The sequence below is a fragment of the Ursus americanus genome, chromosome 9 (genome assembly GCF_024610735.1).
Source record: "Ursus americanus isolate L20-20 chromosome 9, mUrsAme1.1.p, whole genome shotgun sequence".
Lineage (NCBI taxonomy): Eukaryota > Metazoa > Chordata > Mammalia > Carnivora > Ursidae > Ursus > Ursus americanus.
In genome coordinates this window covers 63,047,227-63,074,632 of record NC_142135.1, presented here as the reverse complement: position 1 = coordinate 63,074,632, position 27,406 = coordinate 63,047,227, and the positions used below count along the sequence as shown (strand labels likewise).

Here is a 27,406-nt window from a genome sequence, read left to right as displayed (position 1 = left end):
TTACTAAGTATATCCATTTGCACAAAAATTTTAGGACTAGGGAAATAGCCACAGGATGGGCCTGTGGTCCCATTGTACCCACCATGAGATACCAGGGTTAACTTCATCACTCATTTCTTTTCTGGAATGAGATAGGTGCTGTGACTGGTGGCCATGTTTTGGATCTTCAGGGATTAGTGTCAGTTTAGACCTAGTATCTAGTAACCCTTGGAAGGACTATACATTTCTCTTTCCCCAGTGGGCGGTCACCGTTGTGAATGGCTGCAGGTCTCTCTCAGGGAAGGTCTGGAGAAGGATTGTTGGGATACGCTTGCGGCCATGTATAGGATCACAGTAATCTCCTATTTAGTCCTCCTTGGTCTAATATCCTTTGAATGTACTCCCATATATGCACCCCAGACTCCTGCTGGTAAAAATTTCTGAGATTCTGCAAATTTTTCAGTATAAAGGCAGTCTCTTCCCAGAGTTGGCTTTGAACTTCTTCCTGGGTTCTTGTGGGAGCTCTCATTAGGGTGCAATGAGGGGTGATAGGAATAGGTTGTGAGGAGAATAGGCATCCCCCTAAGTGCTGGGCTCTATACTTATTTGCCTACTATACATGGTACCTTGTATGAAACAACTTATCCTGCTTCCCAGCTCTTTCCCCCTCGTCTATTCCCGATGCCACTTAATGTCATACTTCATTGTCCCTTCCAGAGGGAAGACCTGAGACATGATACTCTCCTCTAGTTCTGCTCCTGTGGACCGTGCACAGTAAGGCACAGACAGACATTCAAGCTTGTACATAACGCGGTACCAGCAGGGCCCACCACCCCCTGAGTCCCACATTCTCAAGGGATCGGTGTGGAAAGTATAGCACTGTAACTTCCACCCTCTTGTCACTTCTGCTACGGATGGAGAATGGGCTGATATGGGTCTGGGGCTCCTGGGCAAGGTTAATCTGCCTCAGAAGAGCTAACGTTCCACCTGCTCTTATTCATTAACAATAGAGCACTGGGACTGCAGGGCAAGACTTTGGTCAGGTGGCACCCTGGTCTAATGGGCGAGCTGAAGAAGCTAGCTGCTTTTATAGGGCACTCTGAGTTTAGGAAGGGGCCAGTTACATGTCTATGTTTTCCGATAACTAATTCCTTCTTAACTGCATTTCCAGCATCAAATCCAGCAAAGTGGGTTTTGAATCATCTCAAAGGAAGCACCCTTATAATCAGTTAAAACTCACCATACCTGAATATTCAATGCCTATAGATAGATATTTGAAATCATTACTTCGATATAATTTATTTACAATTATTGGATCTGTCAGAGTAATTTCCTAAAATTAGTCACCAGGGAAACTGGCAAACTAACTCTTTAAAGGATATTATTTGGTATCAGTGGAGAGTATGGGCTGCCGTGTGTAGCAAAAGTGGCATCAGTTTGACATCTCAAGCCCTTTGTCCTCGGGTGGAATGATAATATTAACATAATTGTATTGTTCTATATGAAGAGTGTAATATCTCTGACCGGGGGCCCAGTGCATAATGCGTAAGAACTATCCACAGTTGTTAAAATGCAGCACAGCACAGTGGTTAAGAGTCAAGACTGGAGCCACACAGCCTGGGTTCACTTCCTGGATGACAATTTATTTAATGTCTCAGTTGCCTCACATGTAAAACAGGAGTAAATAGTTACTATAGAGGATCCTAATCTGAAGCAAGCTTCACCTTCTCATCTTGATGCAAGAAGTCTGAAAAACACACCTTGGGGGTGCCTGGCCTGCTCAGTCGGAAAAGCGTGTGACTCTTAATCTCAGGGCCGTGAGTTTGAGCCCCAGCTTAGGTGTAGAGATTACTTAAATAAATAAACTTTAAAAAAATGGAAAACACGTTTTGAAAAACCCTGCTTGAAATCTAACAAAATAGAGCCTTTTTAGATGGAAGGTGCCCTCAGTCCACCTGAACTGTAACTCCTAGAATTTCTTAGTAGTAAAGAAGGCAGGTGGAATGCACATGTTTGATTGTGGTTGAGCTGTTGATGGGGCATAAGAGAAACTATATCCCTAACCTGGGCTGTGACTTCTATCAAATATAAATTCCTGCCAGAATAGGTGTAAAATGGGTCCTGTGAATAATGACAAATCATTTTATTTTTAAATTATTTTGCTAATCCGTGCTTTTTTGTTTTTTTTGTTTTTCCCCTGTTGATTAAGGTTGCATGATGGAATTTGAATATTACCTCAAGAGGTTTTATGTTTTGGATTAGCTATAACTGTGTTTGTCCTCTGCTGACCATTTCTTCGGACTCATTTTTTGGTGTCCTTTTGAGGCAATAAACTCAAAGGGATTATAACATGGACTACAAGGAAAGCTGCCCAAGTGTAAGCATTCCCAGCTCTGATGAACACAGAGAGAAAAAGAAGAGGTTTACTGTAAGTATGTAATATAAAGCCTATGGAGAAAAAAATGAATATAGAGAATATTTCCGTTTCTGTTTTTGTTCTTCCTTAACCTGGAATGTCCTCCCCATGTTTCTACATATCTAGATCTTACCTTTCAAATGATATATCCTCCACAGTCTTCCCTTTGTACTCTAGCAAATTACAGTTTCCTTTTCAGATTTTTGCCTGTTTACCTATCCCCTGGGAGAAGCTTATGAAACTCTGATAGATCCTCTCACCAGATAATGTGCAGACACGATGATCTACAAACATGCACATATTTTGCATGTGTTGTCAGGAGGTTAATGGACTCCAGAAGTCATGGTCCCATGTTAAGAACCCCTGTCTAGCAATTTCCACAGCATCTTTCTTATGACATTAATCATTTTCTAGCTCAGTGTTTGAAATGTTTAACCCAGTATTTTATCTCTTTTTTACCTGAAAGGCAAAGTCCATTTCTAATTTTATTTTTTTTTATCACCATAGTATCTGCTATAGAACTATAAAGAATAAGCACAATGAATGCTTGCTGAATCATTGTATCAGTGAGAGTAGCCATTTCTCTAATTAGTGTAATGAAACATACTGTATTTAGTTCCAGTAATCCTGTTTGTGTATATATTCAGAGATCTCCTGCCCTCCTCCCCCTAAAACAATATCATTTATCTTGTCTATCACTGATCTGCTCTTCCTTGTAAGCCCCCATCTGCTGAGTAGTATGAAGAAATTCATTTAACTCAATTCTGTTTAACACCTAGTTTGAGCTAAAATTTAAGCAGTTCTGGGGCGCCTGGGTAGTGCAGTCATTAAGCGTCTGCCTTCGGCTCAGGGCGTGATCCCGGCGTTCCGGGATCGAGTCCCACATTGGGCTCCTCCACTGGGAGCCTGCTTCTTCCTCTCCCACTCCCCCTGCTTGTGTTCCCTCTCTCGCTGGCTGTCTCTCTGTCACATAAATAAATAAAATCTTTAAAAAAAATTTAAGCAGTTCTTTTAAGTTAAAATGCTCAGGCTGTCTTCATTCTACTCTCCTTCTCCTATTTGAACACACACTTCTCCAACTTGACATCATGGTTTATGAGTAGAGAGGTGTCCCCTTTCATGGTATTTGTTGAGTCAGTGACTGACCTCATGGTAGCCTGCTGAAGGTTCTTGCATTCTTGTCAGCCCTCTAGATCTTTGCTGTTCCGGGTGTAGAGTGACTGGTCTGGCAAACAGCCAGCTGTGGTTGACCTGATCTAGCCCTGGACATTTTGTTGGCATCCATTGCTGGCATCTGCAGTCGATCAACTGATTTGTGATCTATTCTTTGTTGGTTTAGCCAGACTGGTGATGACTCACTGCTGACTCAGCTTCCCCTTGGCTCTTGATAGCTGTAGACCCCACTGAGGCTCTGCCATTCCTTTCACTGCTCTTGGCTCAAGTGGTCTACCCCTGCCTCTGACCTGGGGATCACCTTGCTCCTGCCAGGTGCATCCCATGACAGAAGACTTTCAACTCAGAGTTCATGTCATATGGGAAAAGTGGGGAGTTAAACTAAACCCTTTGGTCTGACCACTCCAGTCATGCTTTCTTTTTTTTTTTCTTTTCTTCTCTTCTTTTTTTTTTTAAGATTTTATTTATTTATTTGTCAGAGAGAGAGAGAACAAGCAGGGGGAGTGGCAGGCAGAGGAAAAAGCAGGCTCCATGCTGAGCAAGGAGCCTGATGCAGGACTTGATCCTAGATCTGAGCCAAAGGCAGACGCTTAACCAACTGAGCCACCCAGGCGTGGTTTTTTTGTTTTGTTTTTAAGATTTTATTTATTTGTCAGAGAGAGAGATCCAGGGGGCTGGAGCCCCCAACGACACTTTTCTCCGTAAGTCCCAGACAAGGAACTGGAAAAAGCTTCTGTCCTTCTCTCTTCGGTTCTCCCTTTCTTAATAAACGCACCTCCACACTCTGTACCAAAGCCCAGAGGAGAGGCTGCAGTGTGTGTCTGGCCATTTGCCTCTGCTCAGTGTTATAGCAGTAGCTTAAGCATTGTTCATTTATTCCACAATCTTATAAGCAAGTCTTAGAAACATCACATGGATGGTTAGTAAGAGGTCAGTACCTCAGTAAAATAGTGGAGTGTGTGAAGGTTTTTTTCCTTCCCTCTCCTATTTTTTTTTTTTAACCCTTGAACATTCTTTCCTTCAAGGGCATAACCTCCTGCCAAGTTTGATGGAGGGTCATATATAGCAAATATAGGCAATGGGTTATTTCAGTGTCCATTTACTTTTCGTGGTAGAGGTAGTTTCATGCCTTCTGTAAAAGGTTCAGGGAAGCCTGTAGCATCACTCTTTTTTTTTAAGATTTTATTTATTTATTTGACAGAGAGAGACAGCCAGCAAGAGAGGAAACACAAGCAGGGGGAGTTGGAGGGGAAGAAGCAGGCTCCTAGCAGAGAAGCCTGATGTGGGGCTCGATCCCAGAACACTGGGATCACGCCCTGAGCCAAAGGCAGACGCTTAACGACCGACCGCCCAGGCGCCCCCTGTAGCATCACTCTTACTCACCTGTTCCCAGAGCTGTCCCCTGCGTTCTTGAAGGCCTCCTCCAGATCACTTTGTTCATTTCCTTGCTTCATATTATCAAATGTTGCTTTTGTAGAGAGGCTTTTTCTGACCACCCTATGAAAATAGCACCTTCACACCCCACCCTACTCCTTTCACTCTCTGTCCTGCTTACCCTATTTAATTTTTTGGGAGGGGGGTGGCGAGGGACAGAGGAAGAGGGAGAGAAAGAATCTTAATCAGGCTCCACACCCAGTGCGGAGCCCAGCACGGGGCTCAGTCTCACAACCCTGAGATCATGACCTGAGCCGAAATCAAGAGTCAGATGCTTAACCAACTGAGCCACCCAGGCGTACCACCCCTTTTTTAATGTAGGCTCCACACCCAGCATGGAATCCAGTGCAGGGCTTGAACTCACAACCCTGAGATCAAGACCTGAGCTGAGATCAAAAGTCAGATGCTTACCCAACTGAGCCACCCAGGTTCCTCTACCCTATTTAATTTTTTAATAGCAGTTATCACTACCAGACACATTTTGTGTTTATTCATGACTAGACTAGAATGCAAGATCCTTTGAAATCAAAAGAACTTTCCTCACTGTTGCTTTATCAATAGTACCCAGAATAGAGATGGATATTTAAGAAGTATTTGTTGAATTGATGTTGAGTGATACTAAGTTCACATGTTAGTTGCTGACCAGTACAGGGCAGTCCTCAAGAACCTCAGTTCTAGTCAACACAGATAGACCCTACCTCAGCCAACACAGACTCTGTGTCGAGCTTCAGCAGGTCCCAGATGCCTGTGCCATACTTGGGAACAAAAATAGATATTGTGTTATTTGCTACTTGATAATATGTTTATACTCTAGTTCTCATGTCTTTTATATAGCTCTATACTGTGAAGCTTGTAACAGAAATGCATTGCCTTCTAGGATGTCTTAACTTAAACCAAGTCTAAATTATACTTTCATTTACCCATTCAACAAAGTGTCATTGAGTTTCTGTCATGCGAGGTGCTGTTCTAGGCACTGGGGATATGGTAGGTAGCAAGAATGATACAGCCCTTGCTCTCAAGGAACTTATGTTCTGGTGGGACAAGACAGGCAATAAGGAAATATTTTTTTAAAAAAACCAAATAATTTTATATTGTAATAAGTATTGTACTGCTTTCTGTGAATTCTTGTGCTTCTTTTGCAAATGAAAGTGTTTTTTTTTTTTTTTTTTTTGAAGAGTTTGTTGTTACCTATTGGTGTTTTATGAGAACTTACTTAATAGGCCCTTGTTCAGGGTGCCTCGGTGGCTCAGGTCATGATCCTCGGGTCTTGGAATGGAGCCCTGAGTCAGGCTTTCTCTTTCTCTCAAATAAATAAATAAAATATTTAAAAAAAAAAAGGCCCTTGTTCATAAGTCATACCACAGACTGGTAACTTCATGGGGCTTTATCTGAAGCAGAGCTGTTTCAGCCTGGAACCTAACTGTGGGTTCTAGTCTTGGCTGTCCTTGGGTAACCATGGGAAGCCACCTTACCACACTAGGAAGCCAGCATAACTAATTCAAGAAGCTTGCAGTCATCTAAAACTAAGTTTCTGATCCTTTGGTAGCAGTCCTATCTGATCCTGAATGCTCTATGAATTAAATCTGTAATCTAGTCTTGGAAACGGTGTAGCTTCTCTGGCCCCTTGACCAGGTTCTTTATACTCTACTTCCACATTCTCTCCTTGTGAGCAGTATAATCTTACAAACAAATCTGGTATCTTATATCCAGTAGCTTCCTCTAAGACAACTTGATGCCTGCTTGGTTAAGACCAGAAGAGCCATGTTACCCCCCACCACCCCATGTCGCTCATGTAGGGTGCCTGGGTACTCTTTTTCTCTCAGTCTGAGTAATTCATCACTTAACTCAGATGACTGATACCAAGGACTTTGTTTCACCTTCCGGTGAGACCTTATCCTCTCTCTCACAGAGATACGTGAATTTGCATTCTGGGAGCCTTCTCACTGTGCCCCCGAATTCATGTTCTAATCACATGCAGTATCAGAGAGGTGCTCTTCTCAGTATTATCTAACTATTAACTTGTGAATGTAGCTTTCAATCTTTTATGAGAAAGGATAGTTTATAGTTTATACAGTTTGTATGCCCATGTTCTAAAATAAACCAGACTGCAGACAACTGTATTGTAAACCCCAAAGTAATTCCTATCTCTATAATTCATAATCCAAGTCATACATAGTGAGCTTTTCCTCAAACACCTGGATTCTTGCTATTTTTCTCTTTAGAAATGACACACGGGGCTCCTGGGTGGCGCAGTTGGTTAAGCGTCCGACTCTTGGTTTCAGCGCAGGTCATGATCTCAGGGTTCTGGGATTGAGCCCTGTGTCGGGCTTCTCACTCAGTGTGGAGTCTGCTTAAGATTCTCCATCTCCTTTTGCCCTTCCCCACCCCTCGTGCTTCTCTCCCTCTCAAATAAATAAATAAATCTTTAAAAAAGAAAAAAAGAAATGGCACAGATCTTTGGGGTCCCAAACCATTCTCTCTACATTACTATGTTGAATTATACTCTGAGAGTATGGGTTGGGATGAATTATGAGAATTAATTCTGTATTATAATTGTTGATGATTTGATACTGGTTCTGGTACATGAAGGGTTAGAAGATTTAAATTTTAGTCTCATAAGTCTGTGAATTTGGCAAGTTATTAAACTTTTTGGGCCATCATTTCCTCATACATATACTAAGGATTGTAGTGGTTGTTCTTCATAGGGTTGTTGACTCTGGTTATATGAAGTTATGTATATATGAAAATTATTAAACACCTGTAAGATGCTAGTAGGAAGTCTGAGGATAAATTCCTAGTTTGAGAAGTACTATGTACAAGATGACCTGGGAGGTGAAGAACTAATAATTGAGCCTTTATAATGGTTAGTGCTGGGGAAGAAGAGTAGAAAATAGCATCAGTTGAATCTATAATGTTGTAATCTTGGGGGGGAAAAGTCTGAAACAAGAATGGCAAAATGTTAGAATTCACAACATTTGAATGAGTTCACAGGTGTTCACTGTGTTATTCTCTCAAAAATTATAGAAATATTTCATAACATTTTAAAAATAAAATATCTCCTAAAAATAAATAAAATAAAATATCTCCTTTCAAGAAGACGAAGTGAGTCTTTTAGCCAGTATACTTGTGTATTTTAGAGAATCATGTATAAACATGAATGTCTAATATCAGTTTCATGAGTATAAAAACAGGTTATTCACCTATTAAATAGCTAATGAATGTTTTTTGCAGTCAAGTTTTGTTATGCTATTTTTTATTTCCACAGGTTTATAAAGTTCTGGTCTCAATGGGCAGGAGTGAGTGGTTTGTCTTCAGGAGATACGCAGAGTTTGATAAGCTTTACAATACTGTAAGTAAATGTCAGTCTGCAGGATTTTTATTTAACACAAAACACCTGAGGATGCCTGGCTGGCCCAAACGGAAGAGCACAGTCTTGATCTTAGGGTTGTGAGTTCAAGCCCCATATTAAGCATAGAGACTACCTAAATAGAACTTAAATATATATATAATAGAATATAATACCTAAGAAAACTTGCAAATAAGAGAGGTTTGTTTTTTTAAGATTTTATTTGTTTATTTGAGATAGAGAACATGCACGAGCAGGGGGAGGGGCAGAGGGAAAAGGAGAAGCAGGTTCCCCACTGAGCAGGGAACCTGATGTGGGGCTTGATCCCAGGACCCTGAGACTGTTACCTGAGCTGAAGGCAGACGCTTAACCGACTGAGCCACCCAGGCACCCCAAGAGAGATTTCTTTGAGTGATTAAATAATACTCCTACTCAAATAGACAAGTAGAAAAGGGTAAGAGATTCTTCAGAAGCATCCTACAAAAAAGGGTGGAGAGAGGATTGTTGAGAATTTCCAAGTAAACTCTTGAAGATATTATAAAAGCTAGATGGCGCGGCTTAAAATACATTTAATGTCAGAATATTAGAAATAAATTCTTTCCACTGCCTCTCTAATAGTTGTTAATCATCATGTTATTTCTGGTTAAATTGCCCAGCAACTAGATTTAGGTCTGAAACTTTGTCATGAGCTTACCTTCCTCTGTAGTTTCATTTTTAGCTAGAGATAAGTCTTCGGTTCCAGATTTTAAGTAGCCAGTACAACTAAAATGAATATGGACTTTTGTAAGTTCTCAGAGTTACTGGCGAGTGGGGGTGATATTTAAGGCATCATTATTTGTTTAAATTAGTAAAACCTATTTTTTTATATATTCAGAATTCAGATATTAAATATTATCTTTAATCCAGTGTTTGCAATTACAAATACTCTCTAAAGTAGGAAGCAAGAGCACCATGGTCGTTGTAACACATCAGGCCAGATCTATGCAGAGACTGCTGTTTGTGTATCATTGTCCATTGTTGTGTAGGTATTAGTCATACATACCTAGGAGGTCAAAGAACACCACCTGTGTTGATCATTATAGACCTCGGATTATTAAAACAGCTCTGGATTCTAAGCTTTGCTTCAGTTAAGAAAAAAAGCAATTATGCTTCAAATCCGAAATTTAAATTTTTTCTGCCCTAAGAATAAATAGGAATCTCCTTACATCATTATTTAATAAATGGTAGGTTACCAGGCATCCTTCAGAAAAAAATTGTTTCAGGGGCGCCTGGGTGGTGCAGTTGTTAAGTGTCTGCCTTTGGCTCAGGGCGTGATCCCGGCATTATGGGATCGAGCCCCACGTCAGGCTCCTCTGCTGGGAGCTTGCTTCTTCCTCTCCCACTCCCCCTGCCTGTGTTCCCTCTCTCTCTGTCAAATAAATAAATAAAATATTAAAAAAAAAAAAGAAAAAATTGTTTCATATTTAAAATAAGAAGGTAATTTTCTTCAATTTTCTTAACTCTGTCTCTTGATTTTAAAAATAGGGTTAAACAGATATGTAAGTCTGTGACTTACATTTGTGAGATACTTTAAATATGGAGGAAGTTAAGCAAATCTCAGTTAAGAGGTAAATTACTTCTAAGTGGGCCAGAATGAATCCAATGTCTAGCTGTACAACATTCCATGTTTTGTTAAGTCGTGAAAGTAAGGCTTCTGATTCATTTTTTTTTTTTTTAAGATTTTATTTATTTACTTGAGAGAGAGAGCACTAGCTGGTGAGGGGCAGAGTGAGAAGCAGACTCCCTGCCGAGCAGGGAGCCTGACTTGGGGCTCGATCCCAGGACCCTGGGATCATGACCTGAGCCAACGGCAGACACTTAACTGACTGAGCCACTGAGGCACCCCTTCTGATTCATCTCTATTTAGCATTTCATTGTGTCTGTTTTTCCTTCAAATAATATTCAAATGCTTTGCTAGTTAAAATTGAACTTTTAAAATAGTACTTAAGTATTTTAAATGGCGTAATTTCCTATGTAACATTAATATATATCCTAGAAAATCTGGAATATGGAGGAAGAAAGTATTTAAACTTAAAAATCACCCCTACTATGTTGCTACTCAGAGATAACTGTAGTACTTTTACTGTGTTTTCTTCTGTTTTTAAATTTTTTATGCTTATGTAACTGAACTTAATATATGTATTTAAATTGCTTAATCAAATGGTATTGAGACAGTCTTTTATTGACTGTAAGTGAAATCACACTTTTGAGAAAAATAATAGCCAAAAAGAATTTGTACATGAGGGGCGCCTGGGTGGCACAGCGGTTAAGCGTCTGCCTTCAGCTCAGGGCGTGATCCCGGCGTTATGGGATCGAGCCCCACATCAGGCTCTTCCGCTATGAGCCTGCTTCTTCCTCTCCCACTCCCCCTGCTTGTGTTCCCTCTCTCGCTGGCTGTCTCTATCTCTGTCAAATAAATAAATAAAATCTTAAAAAAAAAAAAAAAAGAATGCTTAAAAAAAAAAGAATTTGTACATGAGGATATCTTCTGTAATGTTGAATGATTTTTATTTATTTTATTTATTTACTTATTTATTTTTAAGTGGGCTCCACACCCAGTGTGGAGCAGGCTGAAACTCATGACCCCAAGATCAAGACCTGAGCTTGATCAAGAGGGATGCTTAACTGACTGAGCCACCCAGGACCCCTATAATGTTGAGTGATTAAAAAAAAAAGTTTATATTGAAAAAAAATAGTTTATATTGGAGGCTGGGTGAGGTTGAATTGCCAGCTCTATTTGAGATTCTTGGATGCCGTTATATAAATGATCAGCATTTTTTGAGGATTGTACAGATTTGACTGTAGCTATCATGATGGTACTGTAACAAACATATGCACATACAGATAGTATATGAACTTCTTAGAGAAATAAGATCAAATTTTTCTCAGTGAACTACTAATAACTGAAAATCTGAGATTTCTTTCTGTATTTTGCTTAAAAGATTATATGAGCCAGATTTACCTCCTAAAAGTGTTGCCTTCTGTAGAACTGTTTATAAGAAAGAGGAATGTAGGGGATGTCACCTAAAAACTCAGCAGTGCGGAAATCTTGCATGAGTGAAGAGCCGTCCTCATGTCATGATGGTTTCATGATTTAAATAGCTAGAGATTAGGGGCACCTGGGTGGCTCAGTTGGTTAAGCATCTGCCTTCAGCTCAGGTCATGATCCCAGGGTCCTGGGATTGAGCCCCACATCGGGCTCCCTGCTGAGCAGGGAGTCTGCTTCTCCTTCTCCCTCTATCCCTTTCCCTCCCTCCCCTGTCCACTCGTGCACATGCTCTCTCAAATAAATAAATAAATAAATACATACATAAATAAATAAATAAATAAATAAATAAATAGCTAGAGATTAATTAGGTTAGGGTGTTAATATTTGAGTATCTTTAAGTCTATAAAGTAAAATTTGAGTATCTTGAAGTCACTTTCATTCTCTTTTTCCGTCAAACACCCATCTTAAGCTTTTTGCAGAAATTTTTCCTTAATATATAGTTGAGTTTTTATTATTCTTCTCCCTCATTTTTCCTGTATTTCTCTTCCTTTTTTCATCTTTTCTTATTCCTCCATTTTCTCTGTCTGCCTCTTTTTCTGTTAACTCCCAGTTCTGCCTCCTGTGGTGAGGGGCAAAGTAAAAAACAGGGAAATAGTATAAGTTGTGTTCTTTGAAACCACAGAAGTGAGGTTAAACCTGGCCTGGATTTTCCTAAGTTTGAAAACACAAATTCTTTCCCTGTGTTCCTTTTAGAGTAAAAGAAAAAAACTAAAATACCCAATCTGTAAACATTTGTCCATAGAAATGTATTTTTTATGAGTGTAGTCTGCATTTAAAATTTTTTGATTGTAGTTGTTGACACATACACAAGTAGAGAGAAGAGTACCAACACAGAAAATAATATAATGTACCAGGCAGCTGCCACAGTTTCAGATACATGGCCGTTCTTGTTCCGTCTCTCTCCCTAGCCAGCCCACTGTAATTTTGAAGCAAACTTCAGACTTCGTATCATTTCATCTGTAAATATTTTAGTATACATCTCTAAAAAGATAAAAGTTCATTAAAAATGCACGTACGCACACAGTACTGGTTTCACATCTGAAAATAATTAACAATAACATTTTAATATCCAATATTCAGTCAGTGTTTATAGGACTGGTTGATAAATCTGTGAACTGTCTTTATATTAGGAAGTCTCCCCCTTCACCTCTCTTTTCTTGCCTTCACAGTTTTAGTTGAAAAAGCAGGGTCATTTGTCTATAGATTTTTCAGTCTGGATTTTGCTGACCACATACTTGTGGTGTAGAGTGATTAATACATTCTTCTATTCTTTGTATTTCCTGACATTTTGATAGTTGGATATAGTGTGTGTGTGTGTGTGTGGTTTTTTGACATCAAGCTTATAATAAAAATAAGCATTAACCGATTTTTATGACTTTACTGCCTGCCCCAAATTTAATGTAATGTCTTCAGGGCCAAGTTGTTTGTCTAGGGATAAGCAAATCTGATAAACAAATGTATTAAAATATTAATAAGGGTAGGCTAGAGCAGAGAATTTTGAATTTTGAAAACAAAATTCACCTGCTTTCTTAGAAAACAATTATCAATCTGTTCATATAGAAAGAAAAAGATCACAACTTCTCTTGAGGTAATAAATGGTGAGTAACATGTATTCAAAGCTTATACTCCAGATTCTTGTCTAAGCACTAAAATCATCTCCATTTTACAAGAAAACTGAAGCACAAATATGTTAAGTGACTTATCCAGGGTCACAAAGATACCAGGTGTTCTATTGGGGCAAAATAGGATGATTAATCAAACAAATGTTATTTTATTGGTGTAGTTTAATTTTGTATATTTGATCGTGATATCCTTCAAAGTATGCCTTATGATGGATTTTCTTGAAAATCATATTATAATTTGTTTTGGTACGTGTATAACTAGAAGATTTAGAAAATCAAGTTCATATAATGTTATTTTTTAAAATTCTAGTTAAAGAAACAGTTCCCTGCTATGGCCCTGAAGATTCCTGCCAAGAGAATATTTGGTGATAATTTTGATCCAGGTAAGCAATACCTTCATAGACCAGCCATAAGTGATAGTTGAAGTTTGAGGAAGTAGTTAACGAACTCATTGTGCTGTATAGTAGTACAGGGCTTCACAAAGCTAATTGATCTCATGTTCTTCCAACATAATGCCTCAGGAAGGGGCTCTCTGTGTACCACGCATTGTTTTGGGTTTTTTAAAAGATTTTATTTACATATTTGACAAAGAGAGCGAGCGAGCACAGGCAGGGGTAGCTGGAGAGGGAGAAGCAGACTCCACACTGAGCAGACAGCCCATTACGGGTCTCCATCCCAGGACCCTGCAGTTGTGACCTGAGCCACGCTTAACTGACTGAGCCACCCAGGCGCCCCCCCCCCCCACTTCAGGCATTGTTTTAAACGCTTCGCATGTTTTAATTCATTCAGTCCTCACAAAAACCTTTTGAGGCAGGTATTTTTTTTTTTTTTTTAAGATTTTATGTATTTATTTGACAGAGAGGGACAGCGAGAGAGGGAACACAAGCAGGGGGAGTGGGAGAGAGAGAAGCAGGCTTCCCGCCGAGGAGGAGCCTGACGTGGGGCTCAATCCCAGGACCCTGGGATCATGATCTGAGCTGAAGGCAGATGCTTAACGACTAAGCCACCCAGGCGCACCGAGGCGGGTATTCTTATTGTCATCACCGTTTTATAGATAAAAAAACTGAGGCACATTTTGGTTAATTAATTTGCCCAGGGTCATAGCTAGTAAGTGTCAGATTTGGAAGTTAAATTCAAGAAGTCTGGCTTCAGGTAAATTTATCGGTCATTAAGGATAATTTGGGGTACTTTCCTAACCACAAAGGACATTTTTTGTTACATCCAGAATATTTCTGAAATATATACTGTATACACGGCACCCTGCAAGACTCTGAATGGGATACTAAGAAAATGTCCTATTGTTCAGCTTTAGGGAGCCTCATGACACATAGGCTGTCAGGAGTGTGAAGCTATATGTCTGAAGTCTCAAGCCTGGAACTTTTTCCACTTGAATCCATAATATCAGTCCAGGTCACAGATGGCTGCATACAGAGAGGCAGAAGTCTCCTTATCCACTAGATAATCTCCTTATGCAAATTAGAAAAGCCATCTGTCTATGCCACAGGTGAATCCTGATGAGCTAAAGTGCTGTCTATTGTCATCATTGGTCTCAACCTCTGTAACTAATTTCCTGTAGCCTTATAACCCATTAAACCTATGATTCCTTACATGTCTGCTCTCTTGGGTCTGTACTCAAGAGATAAGTTCTCACATCACTTATCCTGACTGTACAGCTTCTCTGCAACTTACCCTTCTATCATTTCTTTCCCTCAAACCTTTTCACTGTGCCCTGTGAAATTCTGTTCATGATTAACAAAGTCCTCTTTATTCTCCATCTTTTTCATATTTCTTTTACATTCTTGCTTTAATTAAACTTAGGTTTTTTCCCCTGAGGCTGCTGGATCATCCCATATAGCCTCTCAACTGGAGGCTCTTCATTCTGTTACACTCTATGAACCTCAGGATTGGAGAGGGTTCTCACTTCCCCTATTATGTATAGAATTTTTTTCCCTTGAGACAGTTTAGTATACTTCACTGTCATTGGCAGTCTGTCTCATCTGGCTGTAGATTTTATGAACATTGGTATTTGTCTTTTTTATTGATGTATAGTGCCTGGTAGATCTTGGGTTTTCAGTAAATATTAGTTGAATACGTGAATTCATTAATAAAGAGAAGCAGATAAAAAAGAGAGAGGGAGAAGCAGGAGAAGACTAAGTTGCCACAGCAAAGCCAGATTGGACATTCTGCAGAATTGATTCTACAGGCCAGTGCCTTTGTACTCATTTTGTTTTCAGCTGCAGAATGCTCTTTTCCCAATGAAATCTTCTGCAGAAAATATCATGTGTAGAGCAGATAAAAATGGAGCTGCTTGTTGGTATAGCAGTGAAGTGTGTCTGTGGAGCACAGGTTGAAAAACATCACCATGGGCAACATGTGGGTCCTAGAGTTATGTGGGTAAAGTGACTATGAAACACTGTGTGAAACCGACAGTGTGCCATACACGGTAGGCACAGCAGAGAGAAGAAACAGGATGGAGACTAGAACACAGCGTAAGGGAATATTCCGATAGACCTCACATTAGAGAATCAGAAAAGGACTGGGGTGGAAAAGGGCTACAAATGGAGCAATATGCAGGAAAAATCTGTAAGGAAAAATCTGTAAGAAATCTTGGTGATTGCTTAGGTAAAGGAGACCTAGAGAAGAGAATGAGAGATAAGTGAGGTGTCAGGCGTGGGTGAATGAGAGAATGAATTACTGTGAAGTGGCAGAAAGACATCTGCGAGGAATCGAACTGTGTTATTGATAATAGAGACTTGAACTCAGGCTAGAGTTCTGGAGAGCCCTTAGTTGAACCTAATGACAGAATCATTTCATCTCATCATGGGAAGAAGACAAAGAGATAAAGACATCTCTGCATTCTTATGTCGTAGTTTAAGAGGATTTCTCCATTTTCTTGTTTTCACTTCTTGATTCTGGTGGTTGCCAACCTCTCGAAGATAAGTTTTACATATCTGAACTTAGGTTTTAAAGGTTATTTCTACCTGTACTTTTCAAAGGTAAAATTCCATTTTGAATTTAAGGATCTTTGTGTAGAGGGCACAGAGATAGCTATACTTTTTATATTCTGAATGGTTTAATATCAAGCCTTTTGCTAATAGGATCCTGAGGTCAGTATATAAACTGTTTTTTTGAAGTTAAAAAAAAAAGTTTATTTCATCTTACCTATTGAAAAATAAGTGTACAAAGTAAAAAAATCTGTGTGAGTCCAATAAGAGACAGGGCATATGAAATTGACAGACTATGAATGTTGACTATATAACTGTTTGCTCAGTATTTTATTTATCCATTCACAAAAACATCAATTAACATCAGTTAAGTTCCTTTCATTACACTTGTGTTAAGGGCTAATGGTAAAATATTTTTTAAAGGCATAATTCTTCAACAGCTTATGTAGAAACCACTTTTATTTCTCACTTTTAACCCTTACTGATTGAAGAGAAATAGGTTTGTACAAAATAAAAAGACAACTCTCCATTATTATTCTAGTCTTTGAGTTCTTTTGAAGTCAGGACATTGTACCCATCTAGTTCTTCATAAGACTTGATGTAGGTACCAATGCCTCAGGAAATTTTTCTTAAGTGCTTGGTCAGGGTTGGGGAGCCTCATCTCTGCTCTCATAGCAGCTTGTGAATTCTGTTAGTTCCTTTGGTGTGCCCAAGTGTCGTGATTTGTTTACATTTGTCTTCCACTAGCATCTGAGCTTCTTGAGGATAGGTACCGTGTCTTAATTAAACATTTTCGTATTTCCAGTGCCTTGTACAGGGCAGAGTGTCTAACAGGTGATAAGTGAACAAATGAACAAATGAATGCATGCATGCTATTTTCAACCAGTCACTTATTTTGGGAAGGCTACTTAATAAATATTAGGTTAAAGATTTTAAAAATCACTTCTCTTAGAACTTAAATTTTCAAATAGTTGAGGATTCTGAATTAGGTGCATTAATTTTTTTAGCCAGTCTTACTCTTTTTCTCTTCGTCGTCTTTTTTGGAGGACTTCTGTTTTGAGTCACAAAATGTTATAGCTAGAAAGAGAGCTTACGGATCATCTAATTCTGTCCCCTACTTGACGATTAAAGAAGGGAGGAGTCTGTGGTTAGAAAACTAGGCAGTGGCAGAAGTGAGGTTCAGTTACATCTTAGACTCTGATTCCAGTGTTCCTTCCCTGTAGTACGCGGTTTTTAAAAATGCTGCTACTGTTATAATAGTAGTATCTAATTATACAATATTTATAGTAATAATATAATAATGTGATAATAGTAGCAGTAGTAATGATAATAACTGTGCTATTATTTGAGCTCCTAACTGTAAAGTAGCTCTTTTACCTCTGTTTCATGCATGAGGAAAATAGAGATGTAGCAAAGACCAGTCACACAGCTAATATATAGCAGAATTACATTCATCCAGGTTTGTTTCTCTTTTCACTTTACTCTGTTGTCTGATTTATGCATGGTACCTTTAAAAACAAAATTCACGATCTTTTTATGTACATATTATTTTAAAATTTAAAATCACTTGTTTGGAACATTACAAAAATCTTAACCTTATTTCCTAACCTGAAAGATGTGGGTTAGTACTTAAAAAAAAAAAATCTCTATGGTCCCTAGAGGCTCCAAATATCCTTTGATGGTTAATATAATTAGGCACTCTGGCCACCAGTAGCAGTATTAGGATTAAAACCCAAGACCGCCTTACATCAGAGTTTGGTGATTTTTTTTTCCCCTGTCCCACAGCATTAGAAATTGTGTCCTCTTGGTTGCGTTTTCTTGAAGCAGTTAAATGACAGAGAAATCTGTATAGGTCATTTTCATATGCACTCTGGAGACTAAAGCTCTCATTTTATTGTTTAAGCGTTGATTTCTTTTCAGTCTCTAATTGAAATTTCTTTTGAATTACAACAGATAAATTCACATAAGTTCTTAATTCGAGAGATTTTTTAAAATATATCTCTCCAGGAGCTCCTGGGTGCCTCAGTTGGTTAAGTGTCTCTTGATTTCGCCTCAGGTCATAATCATCAGGGTTGTGGGAACCTGCTTGGGATTCTCTCTCTCCCTTTTCCCCTTCCACCCTCCCCTACCCTCCATGCACAAGCCCAGATAGATAGATAGATAGATTTATCTCTAAGTATAATGCTTAAAGATAGTTTATCAACTTTATATAAATTCTTGGGACTTACCCAATAATGGGTTCGTATCCATTTTAGTCTTACCTGGAATTTTTAAAGACATTTGCATGCTTAATGTTGATCTAAAAATTAAGCTTGTAATTTCCTCTAAACTCTGACTACTATAGGGCTTCTTTTTTCATTACCGACTTTCTCTTCTTATGTTGGGCTTTCCATAGGGCTTTCAAAAACTGTTCAAAGTCAGCAATGAAATGGAAGGTCTAGTAGCACTTCTGCAGCATGGGCTGTAGCTCACTAAAGAAAGGAACTTACTCTCAAAATTGATCTCCCAATGTAAAATGTACCTTTAGTAAGTATCCATCCACAGAACAGGTTAGAACTGCATCTCTGTAATCATTAGCTTTTCTCTAAATATGTCACATGTAGTCATTCATTTTAGTTTTCTCTCCTGTGTTACTAAGTTCAGTTCCTGAAAAATAACTATGTTTCAAGTGTAGTTTCTAATGTAAACCTCACCTATGCTTTTATGGTGTGATGAATACAAGGAATGCCCTTGGAAGAGTTTTATAAGGTATCTTCCTGAAATTCTTCAAGAAACTCACAGTTGAACAGGAAAAAGTACTAAGTGCATCTGGATCTGATAGACCAGATCTAATTTATATTTGTTCTTTTATAGCCATACCTTACATTTAAGAAATGGAAATAAACCTATGTGCCTAGAAACAACCCATGATTTTGGTGACAAACATTGCACATTAAAACCTTTATTGAGTAGAAATCATTTTACCTAAACCAAAACTCGAGTTGAATATTGTTTATAGATTTTTATTGAGACATTCACTCATTGAGACATTTTCTCAAATGTCCTGTTTTTTTCCATTTTTAGAGTATCTTTTCTTAAGAATTAGGGTTTAGGATGATAGATTTTAAAGCCACAACAACAAATAACAACAACAATAACAAAAATAGTAGTAAAGATTATGCTTTTTCTCTACCAGGCATTCTACTGTAAACTTACATGCATTGTCTCACTTAATCCTGTACCAGCATTATGAGGTATAAATGTTATTACCCTCATTTTACAAGTAAGGATTTAAATCTTAGAGAGGTTCACGTTCAGTTAACTAGTAGTAAGTAGCAGAGATAAGATGCTTGAATAAAGTTTTTTAATTCCAGTAAACTTTTGTGCTTAACCTGTATTGCTAACCTGCTGATGCATGATCCTTAATTATCAGTCAAAACATTTTGAAGCTGCTGGACAGTTGTTCTTTAGGAAATTGTTCCATTGTATTTTTCAAGGGATGTTTAGCAGGGGGAATTTTTAGCAGCCAGGTTTTGGTGATACTCAATTAACCAGTTGCAAGGATTTCCAGTAATTCTTGTTACTTTTTAAAAATTAGTGCAATTTCCATCACCAGTGTCATAGTGTTAATTTGTATTCATTACCTGGTAGTACTTGAGGAGTTGGACAAAGGAAAGCCCTTCTCCAGGTTTTATAGTGAGTCTGTTTAGAACCTAAAATGGGCATTTCTTTGGAGAGTTTTCTTCTGGGAGATACGTTTTCTGCTTGATTTTAATTTTATAATCATTGTATGTGTAGATTTAAAAATATATATTTCCAAGCGTTTCTTATTGTTTATCAAGAAACATGAATTAAGAAATAACTGATCAAAATTCACTATCTTTTGGTTGTCTATTCTTATAAAACTGGATTGATGATAATTACATAGTCTGACATAAATAATCCTAATAGTTTATGTCTCTCTTAACAGATTTTATTAAACAAAGAAGAGCAGGACTGAATGAATTCATTCAGAACTTAGTTAGGTATCCAGAACTTTACAACCAGTAAGTAATTTTCATTGTGTTTTGAAGAGGTGCTGAAACCAAATATAAAAATACTAAATAAGCCACTGATCTAGATTTTATACATTCTGTGGAATATTGTGCTGTATATGTTTGTAAAATCCTCAGACAGTTTTCCCCTGGTGTCCTTAATCTCCTTTTCCCTCATCGACTCAAGGTCCTAGTTATTTTCTTTCTTCCTTTTGTACTTGTATCAGTTTTATAGATTAAACTTGAAAGAACTTTGCATAGTACACAGTTAAGACATTTTTCTAATTATATTCAAAAAAACATTTGTTAAATCACCATGTTGTACACCTGAATCTAATATTACACTATATGTTAACTAACTGGAATTTAAATAAAAACTTTTTTTAAAAGCACTTATTAAGTACCTGCTGTATGCATTGGTAATGTAAAGAGAACCTTCCAGAGGCACAGGCTCCCTGTCTAGTGGGAGAAACAGACATATAAACAAGGAATTAAAGTTTTATGATGGAGGTGCTAGAAGATAACAGAGAAAAACGTGGCCAGCTTTCTTTGGGAGGAAGTCAAGCAAGGCTTCCTGGGATTTAAAGGATATGGAGCCATTCAAGAAAAGGTAGGGAGGACATCCAGACAAAAGGGACAGTACATGTCACAGAATCTACAAAAAGCCTGACATGTTCAAAACACTTAAGTGTTTACATGTCACGGTGACTAGAATACAGAGTAGGCTTTCAGAAAGGAGATGAGGCTGAAGGAGATGGCAAGGGTCATGCACACACGCCACTACCCTGTTCCACTTGGTGCGGTATTCTGTCGACCCAGACAGGGTCTCCAGGCCTTCTCCACACAGCATTGCTTTCAGCCACTTAACATGAAGGGGCTTTCCTGGCCTATATTAACTAATCATGTTAATAAACCAGAAGGGTGGGTCATATTGAAAATACCTAGGAACATACAGGTAGATCTGTGGTTTGAGATGTGTTTTCATTTCTGGGTCTTCAGCTTAGATCCACCCCCTAACTGTTAATTTTTGCTGTGTGCACTTGAGATTACTTCAGATTGTCACATCGGTGTCTTGTTTGAAATATAGTTCATGCAACGAGAGGTCGAATTTGTCTTCTTTAACAGGGCCTCACATGGAATGAATATAGAACAAATGTTGTTGCTGGTGATTATTTCTCCTGGCATGTTGAAGTGTTACTGAGAACCTCTACCACTGTATATTAAATTCTAAATATTCATTCTGGATCTGGAAGTATAACATTTCAAAGAGGTTATATTTGGTATTAAAAGTCAACTAAAAGCAATTTGATTATTTTCATTTTAGCATTATACCATAAAATACACAGTTCTTAAGTATACAACCTAATGGATTTTTATGTACATAAACACCCTATAACTGCCCCCATTCCATTCAAGGTAGAGGACATTTATAGAATTCCAAAAATAGATAGCTAAGAGTTTTTTCAAACTTAATTTTTCACTGACATTTTCTTTTTAATAAAAAATGACATTTCGTATTTTCTGGATCTCATCTTGGTGTTAACAGAGCCTTGTTAATTTTCACGCTTTTAATTTATATATCAAACTATAATATAGCACAGATTTAAGAGAGCAGGAAGAGAAGCCAATCATCCAGTGTATCTTGAACACCTACTGTGTACATTTTAACTCCTGTGTTAGGGAAATGCACTTTAAAAATTCCTTTTCTTAATTGTGTGCCTGGCTGGCTCAGTCAGTGGAGCATGCGACTCTTGATCTTGCGGTTGTGAGTTCGAGCCCCATGTTGGGTGTAGAGATTACTTAAGATAAAATATTTTTAAAAAATACCTTTACTTGCTTTTAAAACAATTTTATTAAAATTTATTTTTAAAATTATTTAAAAACTGGAATAAGATAGGTTAATATTTATATCTCTGATTTCTAGATTAAAAAAAGTGTTTTACGAGCATATTGGCAGTGCATGATGTATTGTAAAGTAAAACAATGACAAATTTGACTTAATAAAAACTTTTGAACCCCAGAAATCACAAGTGAAATTAAAAACTAAAAATGTAGAAAAAGCTTCCTATAGTAAAGGACAATAGATAAAATATACTTAATATAGAAAGAGCTCATACAGATAGTATGCACATAAGACACAAGAAGAAATGGACAAAGCATATTAACGATTTATAAAAGAGGAGATACAAGTGGTGGATTAATTACCAGAGAAACTGAATATTTCCTTATCTATTTAAGAAATGGAAATGAGAGTAAAAATACCTTATTTTAGCTTTATTGCAGTATAACACTTACAGAAAAGAGCACAAATCATGATTATACAGCTTAATGAACTATGAGAAAGTGAACACATCTGAGTTGCCACCCCTGCCAAGAAATAGAACATTACCAGCATACCTGAAACCCCTCACATGCCTCCTCTCAATCTATTCCTTCCCTCCTTCCCAAAGGTAACGATTCTCCTGATTTTTAGCAGGATAGATCTAAGGTGCCGTTGTTGTATTTTATAATACATTCTCTGTCTGGCTTGTTTTCAACCATATGAGAATCATTTATGTTGTTGGACATAACTATAATTTGTTGATTTCCAGAGCTGTATAATATCCCATTGTATGAATATACTCCAGTTTATCCATTTTACTGCTGATGCACATTTGAGTTATTTTTATTTTGTTATGAATAATGTTGCCATTAACATATCTTTTCATGCACATGTGCAAACGTTTCTGATATATTTGGAGTAGAACTTCTGGGTTGTAGGGTATTATATGTTTAACCTTAGGGGATAATGTTAAAAATGTTTTCCAAAGTGATTTTACCAGATAATACTTCCACTATCCATGTCTGAGATCACACTGCTCACCTCACCAACACTTAGTATTGTTAGTCTCTTCAATTTTAGCCATTCAGGTGAGTCGGTTGTGGTATCTTACTATTGTTTTAATTTGTATTTCACTAATTACTAATAAAGTTGAGTGCCTTTTCTTTAAATTACTATTTTTCACTTACTGAATTATTAGAGATGGTAATATAAACTAATATTTAATGCTAATCAGAGCTGGAGAGAGTCTTCAGGATGTTCATATACTGCTGGGAGAGAATAAATTAGTATAATGTCTCTGGAAATCAGCTTACCAAACTGTATTTAAAGCCTGAAAATGGTTTATAAGTCAGATCAAATAAGTTTACTTTTAAAAATCTGTAGTGAAAATCCTAAATGCAGTTCTGCTGTTATACACAAAGATTATCAATTGCAATGTCATTTATAGCAGTGGAAGTTGTATAGTAAAAAGTTGGAGGCCATCTATATATATCCTAAAGAATCATTGAGTAACATTTAGTGCGTTATTATACAAGATCACACATCTATCAAAAGTGACTCTTTACAAGGAGTTTTTAACAACATGGGGAAATGTTTATGATGTAATTTTTAGGTGAAGAACAAATCAAAATATTTTAAATGCAGGATCGTCTTAACAGTGCAGAAATTAAATTAAAATAAATAAAATAACACCAAGATTAGTAATAGTTGCCTCTGTGTGATAAGATTGAAGATCCTCACCCTCACCTTAAAAAAAATTTTTATTGAGATAAAATTCACATAAATTCACCATTTTAACTATTTTTAAAGTATACAATACAGTGCTAGTTAATATAATCACATTGCTGTACAACCATCCAACTATCCAATTCTGTTGCCTCAGGCTAATCTAACAACATCGCTCCAAAGAGACTACAGTTGACCCTTGAACAACATGGGTTTGAACTGTGCAGCCCACTTAACGCCTGGATTATTTTTGGATAAATACAGGACATACTGTAAATGTATTTTCTATTCCTTATGATTTTCTTAATAACATTTTCTTTAGGTTATTTTATTGTAAGAATACAGTATGTAATACATGTAACACAAAGTAAGTGTTAATCAGCCGTTTATGTTACTGGTAAAGCTTTGGGTCAACAGCGGGCTGTTAGTAGTTAAATTTTGGGGAAATCAAAAGTTACACATGGATTTTCAACTGCATGGGGCGTTGGTGTCCCTAACCCCCATGTTTTTCAAGGGTTGACTGTACTTTTGAAATTTCTCCTTTCCCCCAACCCTTGGCAACCACTAATCTGCTTTTCTGTCGCTATGGGTTTGCCTGTTCTGGACATTTCATATAAATGGAATCATATAATATATGACCTTTTTTGTCTTTTTTTTTTTTCAGCCTAATGTTTTTGAGGTTCATCCATGGAGTATCCTGTGTCAATACTTCATTCCTTTTTACAACTGAAAATATTCCTTTGTGTAGAAACGCTACATATTGTTTGTCCATTAGCTGATAGACATTTGATTGTTTCTACTTTTTGGCTATTGTGAATAATGCTGCTGTGAACATTTGTGAGTTTTTGTGTGAATAGGTTTTTATTTTTCTTGGGTACATACCTAGGAATGGGATTGCTTAGTCATATGGAAATTCTATGTTTAACTTCTTGAAGAACTGCCAAACTGTTTCCCATACTGGCTGTATACATTCTCACCAGCCCTACTGTTTTTAAAAATTATTTTTCATCTTTCTGAATTTCCTACAATGAATGTATATTTTATTTAATCATTAAGGACAATTGGAGGAAGAGGTACATCAGATGCAGAGATGAAGTCATCCCCTCAGGGGTGTCATGAATGCAGTCCTGTCAGTTCATTAGTATATTAAGCCCCTCTTGTATTTTAGTCTCATTTTTTCTCTTCATGTTTGATCTTCATACCCATCTCTTCATCCCTCCTGTTGATACCCACTTTCATATATTTGTTATGTCTTTGGAATTTGTTTGTCAGGTATTGCTTCATGTCTGTGAATATTTAATATGTATACAAAATGACACTGTGCTACCTTGTTTCTGACGCTTGAGTGGACTTCTCTGTGGGCAGTGACCGTAGCTTGCTCACTAATTTCTCCAGTGGTAGATGCCTATTTTGCTTCTGACTCACCATTAGAGAGAAAGTTAAAATGAGTATCCTAGCTGTCTTTCACTGAACCTGCACATGATTTTTTTTTTTTTTTTTTTTTTTTGTGGTTTATTCCTAGAACTGGAATTTCTGGGCCCAGGAAAAATGCAGACACAGTTTCACCAAGTATTGCCAAATTCCTTTCCAGAAAAGTTGCCTCATTTCACAGTCTTACTAGCAATGCATGAGGGTGACTCTTTCCCAAATCCCTACCAACTTCTGATATTATCTGTCTTTCTAATTTTTGCCAGTTAATGGACATAAAGTGGTATCTCATTAATGTTTTAATTTGTATTTCTTTGATTATTAGTTAAGCTAGACATCTTCCTTACCATTTGGGTTTTTTTCTTTATGAACTGCCTTGTTTATATCTTTGACCATTTGTCTGTTGGATTCCCTATTTTTTAAAAAAATTAATCAGCTTGTTCCTTTTATAATAATATTGATGGATTATATTGGCTTTCATACTGTAAACACTACTATGGTTATTTTCATTTTAAAAGGGAGAAGAGCTATAGAAATGTTTTCAAAGTCATAATGAAGTTAATTTTTGTTTTTAGTCCAGATGTCAGAGCATTCCTTCAAATGGACAGTCCAAAACATCAGTCAGATCCATCCGAAGATGAGGATGAAAGAAGTACTCAGAAGGTAGTAAGAGGGATTGTGTTTTTTTAACAGAAAAAATACCATTCCCCAAAGATGAAATTACTGGCAACTTTATGACAACATTTACTTAAAATTATGTAATTTCATCCATTGTAAATTTTCTACTCTCTAGAGTACATAAAAAATGTTTACACCTCTTACTGATTAGTATTTCTCATAAAATTTATAAAATGAGGACTTTTATGATAAAGAAAAGTAATACATGTTTAGTAAGAAGAGTAGTAGAAAGTTTAGCTAGTAGAAAGTTTGAAAATAGATGTAGGGTGCCTGGGTGACTCAGTCAGTTAAGTGTCTGCCTTCTGCTCAAGTCATGATCCCAGGGTCCTGGGATCAAGCTCCGCGTCGGGCTCCCTGCTCGATGGGAAGCCTGCTTCTCCCTCTCCCTCTGCCTGCCGCTCCCCCTTCTTGTGCTCACTCTCTTTCTGTCAAATAAATAAACAAACAAATGATTTTTTTAAAAAAAAAGAAAAAATAGGGGCGCCTGGGTGGCACAGCGGTTAAGCGTCTGCCTTCGGCTCAGGGCGTGATCCCGGAGTTCTGGGATCGAGCCCCACATCAGGCTCTTCCGTCATGAGCCTGCTTCTTCCTCTCCCACTCCCCCTGCTTGTGTTCCCTCTCTCGCTGGCTGTCTCTATCTCTGTCGAATACATAAATAATAATAAAAAAAATCTTTAAAAAAATAAAAAATAGATGTATTACTTTCTTATCACTAACCAGACCAGTAATTTTTAATATTTAGTGGTTTTCTTTCTAACCTTCTCCTAATATGTAAGGATTTTTAGTTACCTAATTTTAATCATACAGTATATACAATTTTGTATTCTCTCTTCACTTTACATCTTAACTTTTTATCATTATGTATCTTCATAATCATTAACATACTTAAACCGTTGTTTTGAATTTCCACCAGCAGAAAAGGCCTTTCAACCAGAATATTAATTGAATACTTCTTCCTCTACATTGCCAAGTTTTTATATGCAGAACAGTCAATACACACGTGCCAGTTGGCATCAACTAAGTTTTCTTCCCGTAAGCACATGCACATAATCAGTATGTGTTCCAAATCAAGGGTAGGGTATTCTTAATTTTTTTTAAATCAATTGTGATAACAAATAAATAAATGGAATAAGCTGTGGCCTATTATAAAGATGTTTTCAACATTGACTTTAGAAAGTGATGTGAGAAAGGTAAATTACAAAACTTAACCCAGAGAATTATTATTTAGCAATTAAAATTATAATGAAAAAGTATATATAAATATGGTAATACCTTTAAAATTAAAAAGTGATGAAAACTATGTTTGCTTAATGTATACGTGAAAATCAGAGGTGTCGGGTTGAAGCGCGTTTTTGTCTTTATCTTATTTTGTCATGGTTCTGTTCTTATGATTAGAAGATAATATGAATCAGGCGCCTGGATGGCGCAGTCGTTAAGCATCTGCCTTCCGCTCAGGGCGTGATCCCGGTGCTCTGGGATCGAGCCCCACATCGGGCTCCTCCACTAGGAGCCTGCTTCTTCCTCTCCCACTCCCCCTGCTTGTGTTCCCTCTCTCTCTGGCTGTCTCTCTCTCTTGCTGGCTGTCTCTCTGTCAAATAAATAAATAAAAAATCTTTAAAAAAAAAAGATAATATGAATCAGAATGTTACTGTTGCACAGCTAAAATCTTCATTTGGAAAATAGACATATTCTTTTTTTGTGACTACTGTAAAGTAGTAATTCTCCATCTCTGATCCC

The 27,406-nt window shown here is 37.4% G+C and overlaps 1 protein-coding gene across 5 annotated transcripts in view; it reads left to right on the top strand.

Annotated features, from left to right (window-relative positions):
* SGK3 (serum/glucocorticoid regulated kinase family member 3) overlaps window positions 1-27,406 on the top strand; it is a 130,772-nt gene that overhangs the window by 69,100 nt on the left and 34,266 nt on the right. For 4 of the 5 annotated variants that reach the window (XR_015725832.1, XM_045788994.2, XM_045788995.2 and 1 more), the window contains exons 2-6: window positions 2,189-2,407; window positions 8,268-8,351; window positions 13,369-13,441; window positions 19,953-20,028; window positions 25,567-25,654. Coding sequence is in view for 4 of the 5 variants with exons in the window: in XM_045788994.2 (XP_045644950.2) it covers window positions 2,330-2,407; window positions 8,268-8,351; window positions 13,369-13,441; window positions 19,953-20,028; window positions 25,567-25,654 (399 nt within the window). In the remaining variant the exon portion in view is untranslated. The remainder of the gene's footprint in view (window positions 1-2,188; window positions 2,408-8,267; window positions 8,352-13,368; window positions 13,442-19,952; window positions 20,029-25,566; window positions 25,655-27,406) is intronic. The other variant, XM_045788996.2, reaches the window with a different exon arrangement.